This window comes from Anolis carolinensis, chromosome 3, assembly GCF_035594765.1.
Source record: "Anolis carolinensis isolate JA03-04 chromosome 3, rAnoCar3.1.pri, whole genome shotgun sequence".
In the NCBI taxonomy this organism is placed as follows: Eukaryota; Metazoa; Chordata; class Lepidosauria; order Squamata; family Dactyloidae; genus Anolis; species Anolis carolinensis.
This window is the reverse complement of record NC_085843.1, coordinates 74,863,389-74,881,094: the sequence shown is the minus strand read 5'-3', so window position 1 is coordinate 74,881,094 and position 17,706 is coordinate 74,863,389. Positions and strand designations below refer to the sequence as shown.

Below are 17,706 nucleotides of genomic sequence, written 5' to 3'. Positions count from 1 at the left end.
TAAAGAGACCACAAGGGCCATCCAGTCTAACCTCCTTCCATGTAGGAAAATACAATCAAAGCACTCCCTACAGATGGCCATCCAGCCTCTTCTTAAAAACCTCCAGAGAAGTAGACCCACCACACTGAGGCTGCATATTCCACTGTCAAACAACTCTGTCAGGAGGTTCTTCTTAATATTTAGGTGGAATTTCTTTTTCTGCAATCTGAATCCATTGCTCCATATTTATTTATTTACAGTATTTATATTCCGCCCTTCTCATCCCGAAGGGGACTCAGGGCAGATCACATTGCACACATATAAGGCAAACATTCAATGCCATAACATAGAACAGAAACAGACGCAGGCATGGGCTGGCCTCGAACTCATGACCTCTTGGTCAGAGTGATTTGTTGCAGCTGGCTGCTAACCAGCCTGCACCACAGCCCATATCCTAGTTTCCAGAGCAGCAGAAAACAAGCCTTCTACCTCCTCCATGTGACATCCTTTCAAATATTTAAATATAGCTGTCATGTCCCTTATCAGCCTTCTTTTCCTACAGCTGGATATATCCAGCTCCCTCAGCCATTCCCCATAGGGCTTTGTTTCCAAAACTTTGATCATTTTAGTCACCCATTTTGGTGGATGCTAGCAGTAATTGTTGAATGTTATTACTTGATTGTGGGGATTGTTTGACTTGTAGATTGAAACTTAAAGAAGTGAGAAGATGGCAAGTAAATTGTCAGAGGTGGTGGTCTTTGGTTTGCACCTTTTTGGTGTTAGGCACAGCTTAAAGTGTAATTATTTTCTCTTTGTTAAATACAATGTCAATATTTTAACTTTTGTAATAGATGATACCTCCAAGAGGATGTGCTTATATTGTAATGGTGCAGAGACAGGATGCAAACCGTGCCCTGCAAAAACTAAGCCGTGGAAATTTTAAAGTGAATCAGAAATCAATTAAGGTATTGCAATATTGGTTTTTTTATTGTAAAGTAATAAGGTTTTTTAAAAACTGCCAAAGCTCTTCTTACCTTGCTTAGCACAAAATGAATCAAGTGCCCTAATACCGTATATACTCGAGTATAAGCCGCCCCGAATATAAGCCGAGGCACCTAATTTTACTACAAAAAACTGGGAAAATTTATTGACTCGAGTATAAGCCAGGGGTGGGAAATGCAGCAGCTACTGGTAAATTTCAAAAGTAAAAATAGATAACAATAAAATTACATTAACTGAAACATCAGTAGATTAATGTTTTTTGAATATTTACCATACTTCAAAGAAAAAGAGTAAACTAGCTCTGTAAGTAGAAAAGGAGGGCCAACAAAACAGTATGGTATAAACAATAACTTAATAATAATAATAATAATAATAACAACAACAATTGTAATAATATTAGTAATAGTAACAGAGTTGGAAGGGAGCTCTGAGGACCATCTAGTCCAACCTCCTTCATTCTGCCTTCATGCAGGGAAAACACAATCAAAGCTCCCCCAACAGATGGCCATCCAGCTCTAATATTCATATTAGCAATAGTTGGAAGGGTACTCTAAGTGCCATCTAGTCCATCCTCCTTCATACAAGGAAAACCCAATCAAAGCGCCTCCAACAGATGGTCATCCAATTCTAATAATATTAATATTAGCAATAGTTGGAAGGGATCTCTAAGGGCCATCTAGTCTAACCTCCTTCATTCTGCCTCCATGCAGGGAAAACACAATCAAAGCCCCCCCACCCCCCAACAGATAGCTATCCATCTCTATTAATATTAATATTAGCAATAGTTGAAAGGATTCTCTAAGGGCCATCTAGTCCAACCCACTTCCTTCTGCCTCCATGCAGGGAAAACACAATCAAAGCCCCCCAACAGATAGCCATCCAGATTTATTAATATTAGCAATAGTTAGAAGGGATATCTTAAGGGCCATCTAGAACAAGGACCTTCTACCTTCCTCCTTTCCTTCTTCCTCCCTCCCTTCTTTCCTTTCTCCCTCCCCTCCTCCTTTCCTTTTCCCTTCTTTCCTTCCCTTCCTTCGTTCTTGCTTCTTTCCTCCCTCCCTCCCTCCCTCCCTCCTCTTCCTCAACCCCTTCTTACCTTTCCATCCCTTCCTCTCTTTCTCTTTCCTCCTTTCTTCCTTACTTTCTCCCTCTAATCTTCCTTTCCTGGCCTCGGTGACACGACGGAGTCTCCATTGCCTGCCTGCCTGACTTCCGGACTTCACCACATCACTGGCCGCTGGTGCTGGCTCACTTGTGGTGGAAGCCTGGCAGGCAGGCAGCGAACAGGAAGCGCCCCGCGGGTGGAGAGGGGCGCCCCACGGGAAAAGGAGAATTGGAGGGGCGTGCACACGCGTGCAGCAAAACAAGCATGGAGGGAGGCATGCACCTCCGTTTCCCCCTCTGTCACCGCGCATACACACACCCCCTCTCCGAGCAGCAATCCAGATGGGTTGCTGTGCTAGACCAGAGAGGTTGTGCGTGCTGGGACAGAAGGGGAAATGGAGGTGCATGCCTCCCTCCATGCTTGTCTTGCTGCGCATGCGCGCACCTCCATTTCTCCTTTTGTTTTGGCGCGCACAGCCTCTCTGTTCTCTGCAGAGACAGAAGAAGAAATGGAGGAAGATGAGCATGGAGAGAGGCATGCACCTCCATTTCTGCTGTCTCCACGTGCACAACCTCTCTGGTTGTGCAGAGAGCAGAGGGTGCCTGCGCCGTGACAGAAGGGGAAACAGAGGCGCTCATCTCCCTCCATGCATGTTTTGCCGCGCGTGGGCTTCCCTTTTTTCTCCTCCGCAGCAGCAGTCCAGCGGACGAGGAGGCCACGGAGGTGAAGACAGGGCTGGGTGGCGGAAAATGGTGAGAGCAGCGGCAGCAGCTGAGCCTGTCCCTGCTTCACCCGAATATAAGCTGAGGGGGGATTTTTCAGCCCCCAAAAAGGGCTGATAAACTCGGTTTATATTCGAGTATATACGGTACTTCAATGGAGGAAAAATCTTTTCTGTCTTAGTAAAAGTAGACAATTGCTTTTGTCCTATATGAAGTTCATCTAAACCAGTGGTTCCCAAACTTGTTTGGCCTACCACTCCTTTCCAGAAAAAATATTACTCAGCGCCCCCTGGAAAGGGGTGTGTGGCTTAGAGGGGTGGGCGTGGTTCCTGCTCAAGAGGGTGGGGCTGAGCCTCTCCCCAGTCCAAGATGCAGGGCTGGGGAGAGGAGGGGGGAAAGGAGGAGGGGGAGGTGGGCGGGGCTACAAATGGGCGGCCAGGACTGGGATGGGCAGAGTTATGAGCTCTGAGGCAGGGCTGAGCTATCCCTGTCCTGCGGTGCATGCCAGCAGACAGGGGGCGGGGCTAGAGGAGGGGGCAGGGCCTCTTCCCAAGTGCCTGACGGGACTGGACCTCTATACCCCGCCCCCGTGTTCTAACAAGCACCTCAGGGGAGGTATACAGAGGCTCTTGCGAAAAGGCCCCACCCGAGCCCTGCCCTTTAGTCCAAAAAGGCCTCTCAGGAGAGGTACAGACGCTCAACCCTGTCTCAGGCTCTTGGAAGGAGGCCCAGCCCCCTTCCCTAGCTCCGCCCTCTGTGTCCCAACAAGCACCTCAGGCGAGATATAGATTCTCAGCCCTGTCTCCGGCACTTGGGAAGAGGCCCCGCCCCTCCTCTGGCCCCGCCCCCATGTCCTAATAGGTGCCATCATCGCCCCCCTGGATCGCTCCAGCGCCCACTTTGGGAATCACTGATCTAAACCAAGATGTGATGAACTTGAACCCACATAACCTCATTTGCTGCTCAGTCAAGTCCATTCTGGCTGCTTTCAGTTTGTTGATGTTCTGTTGCAGCAGAACATTGTGTAAACTGCAGAATGGTTTGTGGTTCTTGCTACAGTAATTTGACGATTTATCATATGCCACCTGAAGTAGTTTGATAATTTATGATATGCCTACACTAATTTGATAGTTCGTGATACACAATCTGAAGCTATTTGATAATTTATGATACACCACATGAAGTCTGTTTAAAATTCTTTGTACATGGTTGTTCCTCACATAGTAAGTGGTTTTATTTTTCATGACTTTCTTCAGTAGATGAATGAGAGTCCAGTTTATATTTTGTCTTCACTTAATTGTTTGTTGATTTAAAAAATCAATTGTTTGATGATAGTACAGATGCTGTTTTGATTTATGTACTATCTTAGACAAAAAAGACAACCGAGGGTCATAACTGTTATGAGGAGACATTTTCTGTACATGTTTCTTTTATTATACACTGTATCCCTTAATTTGTTTCAGGGATTTTTCATGATTGAGATAGTTCTTTGCCAATGTTGCATTTATACACATTTTACTGAGCTAAGTTTCTTAATTGTAAATAAAAATAAATCACAGAGTAAGACATTTGTTGCTTTCTCCTTCAGATTGCCTGGGCTTTGAATAAAGGAATTAAACCAGATTATAAACAATATTGGGATGTAGAATTAGGTGTTACTTATGTACCATGGAGTAAAGTTAAACCTGAAGATTTGCAAAGTTTTTGTGAAGGAGGAATGCTGGACAACGAAACACTTAGTCCTGGTAAGAAAGGTCTTTATAAAACTCTATTAAGATGTGCCCTTAGAAAATTTATATATAAGGCAATACCATTCTTACAGAAAATGTATTTTTTAAATGCACATGTTTCCTCTACTTGCTTTGGAGCTGAACTATGATAAATGGAGATCCATTTGGCAGCTTTGAAGGATGCAAAACAGCTTTGAGAGGGGTAAAGAAGCATCCTGGGAGGTGCTTGCCAAAATCTACAAGGATTCTGGCATGCTTTCAACATACTGAAATATAAGTAAGTTGGGGAGAAAGAAGTGTAGTACAAAACTAACAAATGGAAAATAATTAAACATGCACCCCACTACACTCCTCGGAGTGACCCTTTTTTTCCACATAATAACAAACCAGAGAACTTTGGACACCTTGTTGAATACCAATACCATGCACTTTCACGTTGCCCACGTGTCCCAGTTTTCAGTGGGAGTGGCAAACTACTCTGTGGGTTGAGAATTCTTATGAGTCCTTTTTTTCCACCTCAGTCCTACTTCAAATGCCCCAGCCAGTCTTGGAGCTGGCTTCATCGTCAAAAGGACTGTCACATATTGCTCTTTGGAGAACTGGGCAACCCTAACATTGCCTCATTTTGCAAACTTTGCACGTTCCAGAAGCCCGCACACACACTCCTCCAGTTTTTCAGTTTAAAAAGGGAACACAGAATTCTGTTTTTGGAAGTTTTCAGGAACACAGTTCTCATTCAAACAGCTTTCCCCCTAAATGTTTGAACTAGAAGTGAATTAATGGATGTGGCAAGTTAGGGGAGCAGGCTTGCACACTCTACTCTGAGGTATGTATATGAATATATGTATGTATCTACATGTGTGTGTACACATACACATGTATTTACATACATACATACAAGATGTTACAAAATGATAGACCCAATTTGAAATCACCATATCTTTGCAGCCACAAATCACCCATGAATGACTATCCTTCCCACTTGAAAAGGTTAGGCATACAGCCTTATCAACAAGGTGAAAGAAAAAAGTGCAAAAGCCCGGTTGCAGTCAAACGTCAAGAAAGCCAAGATCATGGCAACTCCACCTATTGATAACTGGCAAATAGAGGGAGAAAACGTGGAGGCAGTGACAGACTTTATATTTCTAGGCGCGAAGATCACTGCAGATGCAGACTGCAGCCAGGAAATCAGAAGACGTTTACTTCTTGGGAGGAGAGCAATGGCCAACCTTGACAAAATAGTGAAGAGCAGAGACATCACACTGGCAATGAAGGTCCGCATAGTCAAAGCAGTGGTATTCCCCATAGTAACCTATGGATGCGAGAGCTGGACCATAAGGAAGGCTGAGCGAAGGAAGATAGATGCTTTTGAACTTTGGTGCTGGAGGAAAATGCTGAGAGTGCCTTGGACCACAAGAAGATCCATCCAGTCCATCCTCCAGAAAATAATGCCCGGCTGCTCACTGGAGGGAAGGATATTAGAGGCAAAGTTGAAGTATTTTGGCCACATCATGAGAAGACAGGAAAGCTTGGAAAAGATCATGATGCTGGGGAAGATGGAAGGAAAAAGGAAGAGAGGCCGACCAAGGGCGAGATGGATGGACGGTATCCTTGAAGTGACTGGTTTGACCTTGAAGGAACTGGGGGCAGCGACGGCCGACAGGGAGCTCTGGCGTGAACTGGTCCATAAGGTCACGAAGAGTTGGAAACGACTATACGACTGAGAGAGAGATTTTCCACACTGCAATACTAGTGTAACTTTATTGCTGTTGATCATTTATTTGCCCACCTATTTGTGCCTGACTGGTATGAAAAATATGAAAAATAGAACTGTGGGAGAAATGGCATTTTGAAGAAAGCAGTGCTTTTGGTAAACAGTGTTTGTCAAAGATTTATTTATTATTTGTTTATTTAATTTATATGCAGCTCTTCTCCCCTAGCTGTTCTAGATACTTGCATCTTAGAGCCTGGAATAGTATTAATACTGTGTTTTTTTAAAAAAAAATCCCTAAAATACCATTTTACTCCCTTATGAATGTCAATTGTGACTAAAAGACTCTTTTTTCCTGTTGGGCATGATATGAACAGAATATTTGATTCATATCTAGTTATATTGCCCCAAAATAAGAGAGGGTTTGGCATTGAATGTAAAATTTACAGAGTTTAGAGGTGAAACCATGACAAACATATTTATTGTGATATAACAGCCATTCATTGCTTTTGTAAATATTGCATCTGATATCTTTTTACTAGTTTTCAGCATAGTAAGATTTCTTACATGATCTGTGATTGATTACATTTTGAAAATTAAAGATTTTTAATAGCAAGAGAGAAAAGAAAAATGTATTTGGATTGTGCCAGAAAATTGCTGATTGCTTGAGGGAAGTTTTTTTTAAAGAATGATATTGCGACATATTTATGTTTGCAATTTTGTATTGTTACTTTTTAAAGGTAAACTGATAAAATTATTTTAAAATTATTTCATTGAGATTTTTTTGCTCCATTTGAACATAACATCAATACATTGTAGGGGAAAAAACTTAAAATAGATAATATTTTAAAAAGGTAAAGGTTTCCCTTGACATTAAGTCCAGTCATGTCTGACTCTGGGGGTTGGTGCTCATCTCCATTTCTAAGTCGAAGGGCTGGCGTTGTCCGTAGACACCTCCAAGGTCATGTGGCCGGCATGACTGCATGGAGCACCGTTACCTTCCCGCCGGAGCGGTACCTATTGATCTACTCACATTGGCATGTTTTCGAACTGCTAGGTTGGCAGAAGCTGGAGCTAACAGTGGCCGCTCACGCCGCTCCCGGGGTTTGAACCTGGGACTTTTCGGTCTGCAAGTTCAGCAGCTCAGTGCTTTAACACACTTCGCCACTGGGGTTCCAGAGGATATTTACATTCTCTTAATTATTTGTATCTTTCCTACAGAATGGAAAGGAATTCCAAAAAAACCAGAAAACCAGGTAGCCCAAAATGGTGGTGCAGGAGGTGGAGACACTGCACATAATGAACAAACATTGCCTGTATCTAAAACTGTTCAAATGCCTGTTCCAATACCTACACCAATGGCATTGCCTCCACCACAGGTAAGTTTTGTTCTTTTTTCTCTTTCCATTTTTGTTGGATATTTTCATGTGAAAATGTGGTTTTTCTTTTTACTTAAGGAAAAAATTTCATTCCACATTCTGTGGAATTCACACAGTTAATATATTGTGTAATGTGGAGTGATGTGATTTTTAGATTATAAAAAACTACATTTTAAGTGGTTGATCCTGATAAAGTGTAAATTTTAATATTGTGGCACAATATGTTGGCAGTATCAGCACTGTTCCAAAAAGTAGTGTGAGACTTAGCTTCAGACTGAATGCAATATGACCATATCTCTTAACAACTGTTCATAGATTGTTCAGTTGACTTCAAATGTGAATGTCAGTCAAGAATCACAGTTTGATCTTCAGTCAAAATTAATGTTTTCATTACAGAATAAGGCAGCTTGAGTAGAAAAAGAGAAATTGAGGGAAGTTTTTAATGATAGACTATTGTGTTTGGGATATATGTCTTACCAATGAACACTATAATCTTATTTAAGGAATGTGCTAAAGTAAATTTTGTAAAATAAGTATTTAGAAGTACAGCACAAATGTTCTGTTTATAGAAATAGAATTAATAGCTCAGTTGAAATCATTACTATGTGAAACAGTGTCTCTGAATAGATAGCATTCTGATACATGTGGCTAGTAAGATGTTTTGAATGCTCATATACTGCAACAAGAGAGTAGGCAATTAAGTGTCAGATTATAACTGAAACTGAAAGTTTTGCGGCATTCTTTCTGAATTGCATGTAAATTTTCCATATGAAAATTGTACAGCGATTGTTATTCAGTCTAATGATATGAAAACACTTTAAATATTAGATTGGTAGAATAAGCCAAAAACAGTGTGAATTCTCCAAACCCAGATAGGGCTATTCATAAGAAGACATCCCCTTTTAAATCAGGTTATACAATTAATGCATTTTTTCAATAGTTTTCACATCAATCAAACAGATTTATTCAACCATAGATACATAGTGGATAGTTCCAGGAGAACTTTAGTATAGTAGAGAATCTGAATCAGTTAAGTCCTTCAAATATCTTCAGTGGAAATTTCTATTTCTTCTTCATGGTCTCAGTGTCTCGCATGTTGGTAACTTTTGCCTGTGCAGTGTATCATTCAGGGTCTTCAAGAGCTGAGTAGCTATTAAGTAAAATCTTCTTCAGTAGTCATGTACAAGTGGTCCTGCCATATCACAGTTGTTTTTGCCCATCATAGTAGTAGCATTGAGTTGACGATACTTTTCAAGACTTTCAAGATGAATAGCTGTGTTTGACTGTGGAATGGATATTGATTACTCTTTTATGTCTTGGTTTGATGTTTGGTGATTTGGGGGTATCAGTTCAAATATTTGATGGCACCAAAAGGAATCTTCAAGAAAGATCTCAGAGCCTGGCAGATATTCCTGGTTCATGTTGTGCTTGGGAACTGAGCATTTTGCTCACATTAGAAAGAGTTCACCCCTCAGATACATAGATATTAATTGTCATGACTAAAATCCATGCTTTAGGAGAAGATTCATACTGCTGATATGCAGATAATGCTGCTGATATGATCATTATACCTGACCTTAGTTGATACTTGCTTCTGACCACCTGTGTTTCTGCAATTGTTACCTTAGTACAGGGTGTTTGAAAAAGAACTCCCTAGTTTTAACTTAAAGCACATTAAAACTAGGGAGTTCTTTTTCAAACACCCTGCATAGTGGTTTTCAACCTGTGGCTTCCCAGATGTTTTGGCCTTCAAATCCTAGAAATTCTAACAGCTGGTAAACTGGCTGGGATTTCTGGGAATTGTAGGCCAAAACACCTGGGGACTCACAAGTTAAGAAAACCTGCCTTAGAAGATGTGACAAATACTGCTGTCAGGTTTGTTCTCAAGCAGCATAGACGTAAGCATGGTACCCCTACTATCTCATTGGCGCTGGCATTGCAAGAAGATCACCTACTTGTACATAGAAACATGCAATCCCACCACAATAGAAATGTGTCCAGTGGTAGTCCAAAAAGATTCTAGAGCAAAGCTTTCCAAACTGTGTTGCGACACACTAGTGCAGGAGTCCTCAAACTTTTAAAGCAGAGGGCCGGTCCACAATCCTTTAGACTGTGGAGGGGCCGAATTATCATTTGAAAAAAAAAACCGAACAAATTCCTATGCACACTGCACATGTCTTATTTGTAGTGCAAAACAACAACAGTAATGAAAGAACAATACAATACAGTAGAGTCTCACTTATCCAAGCCTCACTTATCCAAGCTTCTGGATAATCCAAGCCATTTTTGTAGTCAATATTTTCAATATATCATGATATTTTGGTGCTAAATTAGTAAATACAGTAATTACAACATAACATTACTACATACTGAACTACTTTTTCTGTCAAATTTGTCATATAACATGATGTTTTGGTGCTTAATTTGTAAAATCATAACCTAATTTGATGTTTAATAGGCTTTTCCTTGATCCCTCCTTATTATCCAAGATATTCGCTTATCCAAGCTTCTGCCGGCCCGTTTAGCTTGGATAAGTGAGACTCTACTGTATTTAAAAATGAAAACAATTTTAACCAACATAAACCTATCAGGATTTCAATGGGAAATGTGGGCCTACTTCTGGCAAATGAGATAGTCAAGTTAATTAGGATTGTTGTTGTTGTGTGCCTTCAAGTCATTTCAGACTTTGGGCGAGCCTAAGTCTAAAATTATTTATTTATTCATTTACTACATTTATATCCCGCCCTTCTCACCCCGAAGGGGACTCAGAGCAGCTGTACATACAATATATTATATTATTAGCATAGTAGAATATTAGCATTATATATTACTCTATTGAACTATACCACTATACTGTAATATTATATGTAATATAGAATTAATATTAGTATATGGTATTGTTATTAGTATTATATTGTATAACATTATATTATTATCAATATTATATGTATATACAACATATTATATTATTTAAAATGATATAAAATATTATATTATAAAACTGAGTGTGGGGGCCAGGTAAATGGCCTCGGAGGGCCGCATCCGGCCCCCGGGCCATAGTTTGGGGACCCCTGCACTAGTGTGTCACTTGCAATCCATAGCTCTGCCATGAAAAACATCCCCCCTCCCCTATCCCACAAATAAAGGCTACATTGCAGCCGCTTGGAGGGAGTGTGTCGGTAGTGGAAGGCAACAAGCAGTGGTGGCTGAGCCCAAGCTCAAGGCCCCACCATCCTCCCCTTCCTTGTAGTTGTTGGCTCTGTACCTTACCCCCAATGGCAGAGTGGGGGAGGGGAGAAATGAAGAGGAGGAGGAGAGTGAGACCAGTTAAGGGTTTAGGAGAGGGGCCGTGATGGGAACAGAAAGAGAGAATTGGAAGAGACCTTCAGAGGGCATCCAGTCCAGTCTCCTTCAGCCAAGAATGCACAATCAGGGCAGCCCTGGATGGCTATTCAACCTCTGTTTAAAAACCTCCAGAGAGGTTTAATTATGACAGAAGTGGAGTGCTGGTGCTATAGGTATGGTTATACATTTTATAATTTGTACCATTTGTTGATTCAGTTGCAATAATTATCACTAAAATTGATAGGTTTCTAATTAAGAAAAGAAAAATGATAGATAATGGTATTTGTGATTAACCACATGGAGCTGTTATAGAAATTATACAAGAATCAACTGTAGTACATAAGAAATGTGAGGAAAAAAGGTCAAACCTCATCTGTATAGTATAAAACTATTATAAGGGGCTGGCTTAACCTCCAATTTGCTAGTTAAACTGAATTACCATGTTGTGAAAAGATGCATGTCTAAAAAGTGTGTCACCAACATGAAAAGTTTGGAAAGCTCTGCTCTCCAGAGTAGCCTTCCCCCACCTATCAATTCTAACCATTTCTAGCCATTCTAATCGTGTCTGGAGTAATAGGGTTATAATTCAATGTATCTGTGGGCACCAGGTTTAAGAAGTTTGGTGGGAAAGGCTAAAACAATAACAGTTCTGGGCATATCAGTGCATTACATTCTGTGGCTTTTATTTTCAGTGGGTAAGTGGCTAAAACTTATTTGGAATATGTTAACATTAAAGCCATTAACCTATTATTTTTATCAGGCAAAATACTGCTTGTTTTAAGAAGTACCATCACCTATGGAAGGTATGCACTGACAACCACAAAATACCATGTGAGTGTTTATGCTTTACACAACTGTAGAATTACGTGTTGACTAAATATTCTGTTTGCGGTTGTAGGTTCCACAACATCAGCCTGGCCCTCCAATGGTTGGTACGCTTCAGCCACCTACTTTTACCCCTCCATTAGGAATTCCACCTCCTGGATTTGGTCCTGGAGTTCCTCCACCACCACCTCCACCATTTTTGAGACCTGGCTTTAATCCAATGCATTTACCACCAGGTGTAGTAATGATTCTCATTGACTTTCCAGGTTTATGAATTGTTTGCTACATAAACCAGATGAGATCTTTTCCTTTTAAGTATAAATGTTATGGATTTCTGTTTGTGGAGATTATTTTTTAATATTTTTGTTTTCATAGGGTTTCTCCCTCCTGGGCCTCCTCCTCCTATTAATCCTGTTTCAGTTCCTCCTGTCTCTGTCCCTCCTTCTGCAGGAGTAAACATCCCAAACTGTAAGTATAGTTTGTAAATTGTCAAAGGTCTTTGCATCAGAGTTATATGCCACTTATTTTTCCTATTAACATCGCTATGTTTTAGCTACTGTAGCCAGTATAAATGAGGACACTACAACATACTCTAATGTGGGGAATCCCATTCCAATTGTAGTTACTGGATCTAGAGGAGGTGCTGAAGATGAGGATGGCCCCGAAGGATATGAAACTGCTCCGCCGCCTACAACCTCGACTAGCGTGCCAGCTTCTGTCACGCAATCAACTCCACTCCTTGGTAAGTTCACTTCTCAGTTGTTAGATGCACATGTATTCCTTTCAAACTATTTATTTAATTAAAAGATTTAATAATTTTTGAAAGCCCAAATTACAAGAGACAAAGTAGTCTTTTGTCAGCTGCAATATATTCTATGCCATCTGATCACAGCGAGCTGACAATTTATGAGAAATGAAAGATAATACTCATTCTGCTAGTTTTGAAGCATTGATTTGTTCTAAGGGCAGAGAATGACAGGTATATTGTAATAAAACAAATCAATAAATCATCAGGATATTACAAAAACAACGGAATGAATTTTGATGTTAGTATTAGTAGAGATTATTTTTTCCTTATCACCTAACTTTGGGGACGGGAGACTTGTAGTCAGTAAATGTGCGGTAGCTCTCTTTTTTACCTACTTCCATCTGTCTTCATTAAAACTCGCGTATAATGATTCTGTATAAACTGCTTTCTGTTTAGCTCTTTCCTGCACCTTTCAGGCTATCATAGAATCATAGAGGTGGAACAGACTACAGGGGCCATCTAGGCCATCCAGGAATACACAAGCACTCATGGCCACCCAGTCTGTGTTTAATCACCTCCAGAGAAGGAGATTCTGCCACAATCCAAGGCAGCATTAGGCAGTTTTTCCTAAAGTTTAGATGGAAACTATTTCCTGTAGTTTGAATCCATTGACCCTTAATCTCTTATTTTCTAAATGTTTTTCCTTTTACTTGTTTGTTTTTGGTTACCTTACATTTTGTATATACTTATTTGTTTAGCATTTTCAAAGTGTTTCTGCTAAGGCCGCTCTGAGAAGATGAGAAAATTAGCTTCATGATTACTGGGCTTGTTGTGTCATTTCACCTCTGTGCATATTATTCTGTTCAAATTCAGAACAGGCTACCCTTAAGCTTGATTCAGAGTGAAATACGTTATATGTGTGCCCCCAAGGTGTAAATGCGATTCCACAATAGGCCCATAGCTAAAAAATTATATATAGCTGTAAGTGTATAGCTCAGTGAATTTGAGCATGTATCCAAGAAGTGTTTTGCATTTTCTTTCTTCCTGCACATTTTAAACCCCGCACAACATTTGATGATATCCCATATCATTCCATGTTTCCAGGGGAAGGACAAACACACTGAGAAGGATTACTGTTGATCCAATAAGGCTTACTATGAGGCCACAGTCATGACGTAGCGGGCATCAAGAACAGGCCTATACCTCAGTTAACAAAACCTGACAAAGAAGCTCCTTTCATAAAGTCTTTTTATGCCTCCAGCCCCCTCCCCCCTTTTCATGCTGTGACTAGATGGCATTTTAGTAGCATTGGCATTGGGAAGATGGTGAAGAAGGCCTGGAGAAACATAAGACATCTGGTGTTGCTTTGTAGCAGTGGGCAGTTAAAGAATACAATACATTTGAGGTGGGAGACAATGGAATTCTACTGTATTCGTTCTACTGTAGCTTTTGTGGCTGACTACCACAGGCAAAGTAAACAGCAGCTGCCTTGAGAATCCCTTACTGAGCGTTCAGTAGAGGAGGGAAGGGAAAAAAGGAAACACCTGTTTCACTTGCTATCCTTAGCAATAAAATGCATAGATTGGCCACCAAGTGGTAATTATTACATTGATAGAAGCTGGTGAAAGAGGGAAAAAAATATCCCTGGGTGTATTTTAGAACAAGCTTTCAGGCAATATTCAGAAAGTTTATAATGCTTGTATGCAAGGCTTACCAAGCCTAGTTGGTTAATTTCACGTGTATTTTGTTGGTTTTGGATACAAAGTTTGCTGAAACTTGGAAGAACTGCTTTTCATTTTTGTGGTATATGGACTCTTCCTTGTTATGCTTTCCTTTGGTACTGAATTTGCCCCTAGGAACACATCTACTCATTAAATGAGGTTTACCTGTTTATCCTTATTAATCACCCAAAGAACTGTTTTTGGCAACTAATTTGAATCACAGCTTTTCTGGGAATATGGTTCTAGGACTGCATTACTCTGATAGTTTGAAATCTTTTCCCCAAATTTAAATATATTCATAATTAAACAATACAATGTGTATCTTTTTTATATCTCAGGTAACACACATGCCATTTGAAGTAGAATATTATTTCAATAGATAGCTTGGGTCTTATTTTCATTTGTTGTTGTGTGCCTTCAAGTCATTTCTGACTTACAGAAATACTAAAGTAACCCTATCACACGGGTTTTGTGGAGCTGAGAGTATGTGCCGCATCCAAGATCACCTAGTTGGTTTCCATGGCCAAGTAGGGAATTGGACCTTGGTCTCCAGAGTCATACTCCAATGCTCGAAGCATTATATCTCTTTGGCTTTCAGTATTATTTTGATTAAATTTAAGGTGATATTGTGATTTTTGCTCTTTCCCTCTACAGCCCTTGGAACTCTCTGAAAGCCAAAACTGTTTTTTATGGTGCTTTGGTGGGTGGGTGGCTTGCAAAGGATAATTATTCCTCCCTACTGTGCCCTTATCAGAACAAAGTACCCCCATTTCAATACAGCTCATCAGATCCAAAGCTACAGATGGTGGGAAAATACTGCAGTCTGCAGAAGGAAACCTTGTGTTCAGTCCTTTGTTCTCATTCATCCATAGCTTCAGAAATGAATTCCAAATCCATGGACAAGTATCACAGCTGTGTATTTCTCTTTTATGCCTGTTTTCCCCTCTCTACGTGTATGTTGAAAAACCAGTAGAATGAGCTAGGTATAAATTCAAAAATAATGTGGATGAGGTAAATAAAGATACCTTTCTGAGTTTTGTACAATACAGTATGAGCCTGATATCTGCCAGGTCGTATTTTTGAACTTACCATCAAAACAGGAATCCATGGATAAATAGCTAACCCTGTTGAAATGAATAACTTCCCCTGGAAGTTACCATTCAGAGACACTTTTTCTGGGATTTTGTCATGTCCGTCCTCCAGGGTGACTCTGGTAACTTCCATCAGGAACATACCATAAATTGCCACAAGAACTTAGAATATTCTTAGAAAGGACATATTTTGTCAGATGTAGGAACACAGGTGCAGGTTCCACAGGCATGGAGGTTGTATTGCATTAGCTTCGATTCTGGCTGATGAATTGTTAGTAAGGCACATGGACCCAGTCTGTATGTATGTAATTTAACGCAAAACAGGATCTGATTTCCAGTGATGGATTACGGTGGGAAGAGGGAAGTGAAGTTGTGCTTCAGAAACCATGCTTAGGATGGATAGATAATGTTTAAATAAAAATAATAACATTGTCGAAGACTTTTATGGCCAGAATCACTGAGGCGTTGTGTGGTTTCTGGTTTTATGGCCATGTTCTAGCAGCAGAAGATCCTCTGAAGATGCCAGTCAAAAATGCAGGTTAAACGTCAGGAGAAAATGCTGCTAGAACATGGCAATACAGCCCAGAAATCACACAACATCCCAAAAATAATATACCAATGTTACATTGCTTGGTCTTAGAATAAATGCTGCAGAAAAAAGCTGCATTCAAAATACTGGTTGGGGCTGTTGTGGTAAATATGGATTTAAGGTGAGTGAAGATATAAAGGCAAAGCATTTTATGGATAGATGTGTTGAAACAGCTTTTGGTTTGCCTGAAATGTGTGAACAGGCCTTGCAAAAGGGACTTAAACATTTCTTTTTAAGCTTGAATGCATTTTTCCTCCATCACCTTTTAAAGATAACTTTTTAAATATTTTGACATAATCTTGCATTCTGTGTTGTGATTGCTTGCGAACCAACATGACAACCCCCAAATACGAAGCATAATGGAGGGACTGAACTCCATTAGTAACATAATTTGCCAGCATACCAGCCATCACCTTATTCCTGTCCAGACTGATTCTGCTCACTTTTTATTTACCATCTTCAGACATTGCCTAGTTCTCAAACTGGAAAATAAGGCTTGCGTTACGAGAAGGAAAATCTGGTGTCATCAGCATATTAGAGGTTTCTTCACATAGATGTGAAGAGGGCTTTACATTTTGAGATCATAACACACATTCCATATAATGCCAGTATGATTGTAACCTGTAATGGAATTCCCATTGAAAAAGAAGTTATGTATAGTATTCAGCAGAGATTAAAAGCAGATTCCTGAACACTCACGCTATAACTTGTATTCAACGTGTTCTTTTTATATCAAGGGCACCACGCAAATCAAAAAGAAACTACAAATAATTTGTAGACATATATTATGTGACCAGGGCCAAATGTGAAATTTTAGTGCCATATCCAGATTCTAATATAGGTTCTAGAATTGGATGAAATTAAATGTCTGAACTGCTAATTAATTATCAACTAGCAGCTTCCTTCAAAAGGCAGCAAGTGTTGACTGAACTGGAAAATCAAGGAATGGGTTTTGTGTTTAGATCAGAGAAGAAAAATTCACACAGGTAAAGCTCATCATATACTAACTCCTGTACTACAAGCAACTTTTGGAAACCCACTGATCCCACTTGGAAAACCACTGCCATTGGGATTTGGACGTTGTCTGTTGTATTTATATGTGAACTAAGTTAAAATGTTTCCTTGTGCCATCCTCTTCTACAGAGGTGGAAACTACACCCCAATAGTTATCCTTTAATGCCCTCATCCACAAAGCTTACGTCCAAGAGAGATCAAAAATATAGAATTCTAGCATCTGAAGGTATGTAGAATTGGCAGTGCTTAGGACAATACTGAAATGCTGTTGAAAATAAAACATTTTTTCAGATGTTTCAACGTCTAGTGATTTTAATAGCACATGGCAAAACATCTTAGTGGGTATGACAAATAAGGTATGAAATCATATTTAAAGATGTTTTATGAGACACACCTTGTTTAAAAACTATAAAACAACACACAGAGCATAACTAATTATCTACACAAAGGTCAACATGGAAGAACCCACTGTTGAATAAAATGAAAAAATGAAGACTTCCTTGAAGAGAATACTCATATTTGTTTATACTGCTATCTATTTCATTTTATATCATTTATATGCCACCTTTCTCCTTTTGTGGTACTCAAGGCTGAAACTAAAGAAAGCAAAAAACTGACAGTAAAAATTGAAACATAATTAAACATTATCTCATTAAAGCCATACTTGAATATGTTTAGACTTACATATTCAGGACCCACAGATAGCACATGGTTTTTGTTTTAAAAGCATATAGAAATATTGTGT

General features: G+C 39.8%; 1 protein-coding gene across 2 annotated transcripts in view; it reads left to right on the top strand.

The window, feature by feature from the left end:
- scaf4 (SR-related CTD associated factor 4) overlaps window positions 1–17,706 on the top strand; it is a 69,493-nt gene that overhangs the window by 40,202 nt on the left and 11,585 nt on the right. For both annotated transcript variants that reach the window (XM_008107609.3, XM_008107608.3), the window contains 6 exons: window positions 831–944; window positions 4,397–4,553; window positions 7,471–7,628; window positions 11,872–12,034; window positions 12,174–12,266; window positions 12,421–12,540. In XM_008107609.3, the coding sequence (XP_008105816.2) occupies window positions 831–944; window positions 4,397–4,553; window positions 7,471–7,628; window positions 11,872–12,034; window positions 12,174–12,266; window positions 12,421–12,540 (805 nt within the window). The remainder of the gene's footprint in view (window positions 1–830; window positions 945–4,396; window positions 4,554–7,470; window positions 7,629–11,871; window positions 12,035–12,173; window positions 12,267–12,420; window positions 12,541–17,706) is intronic.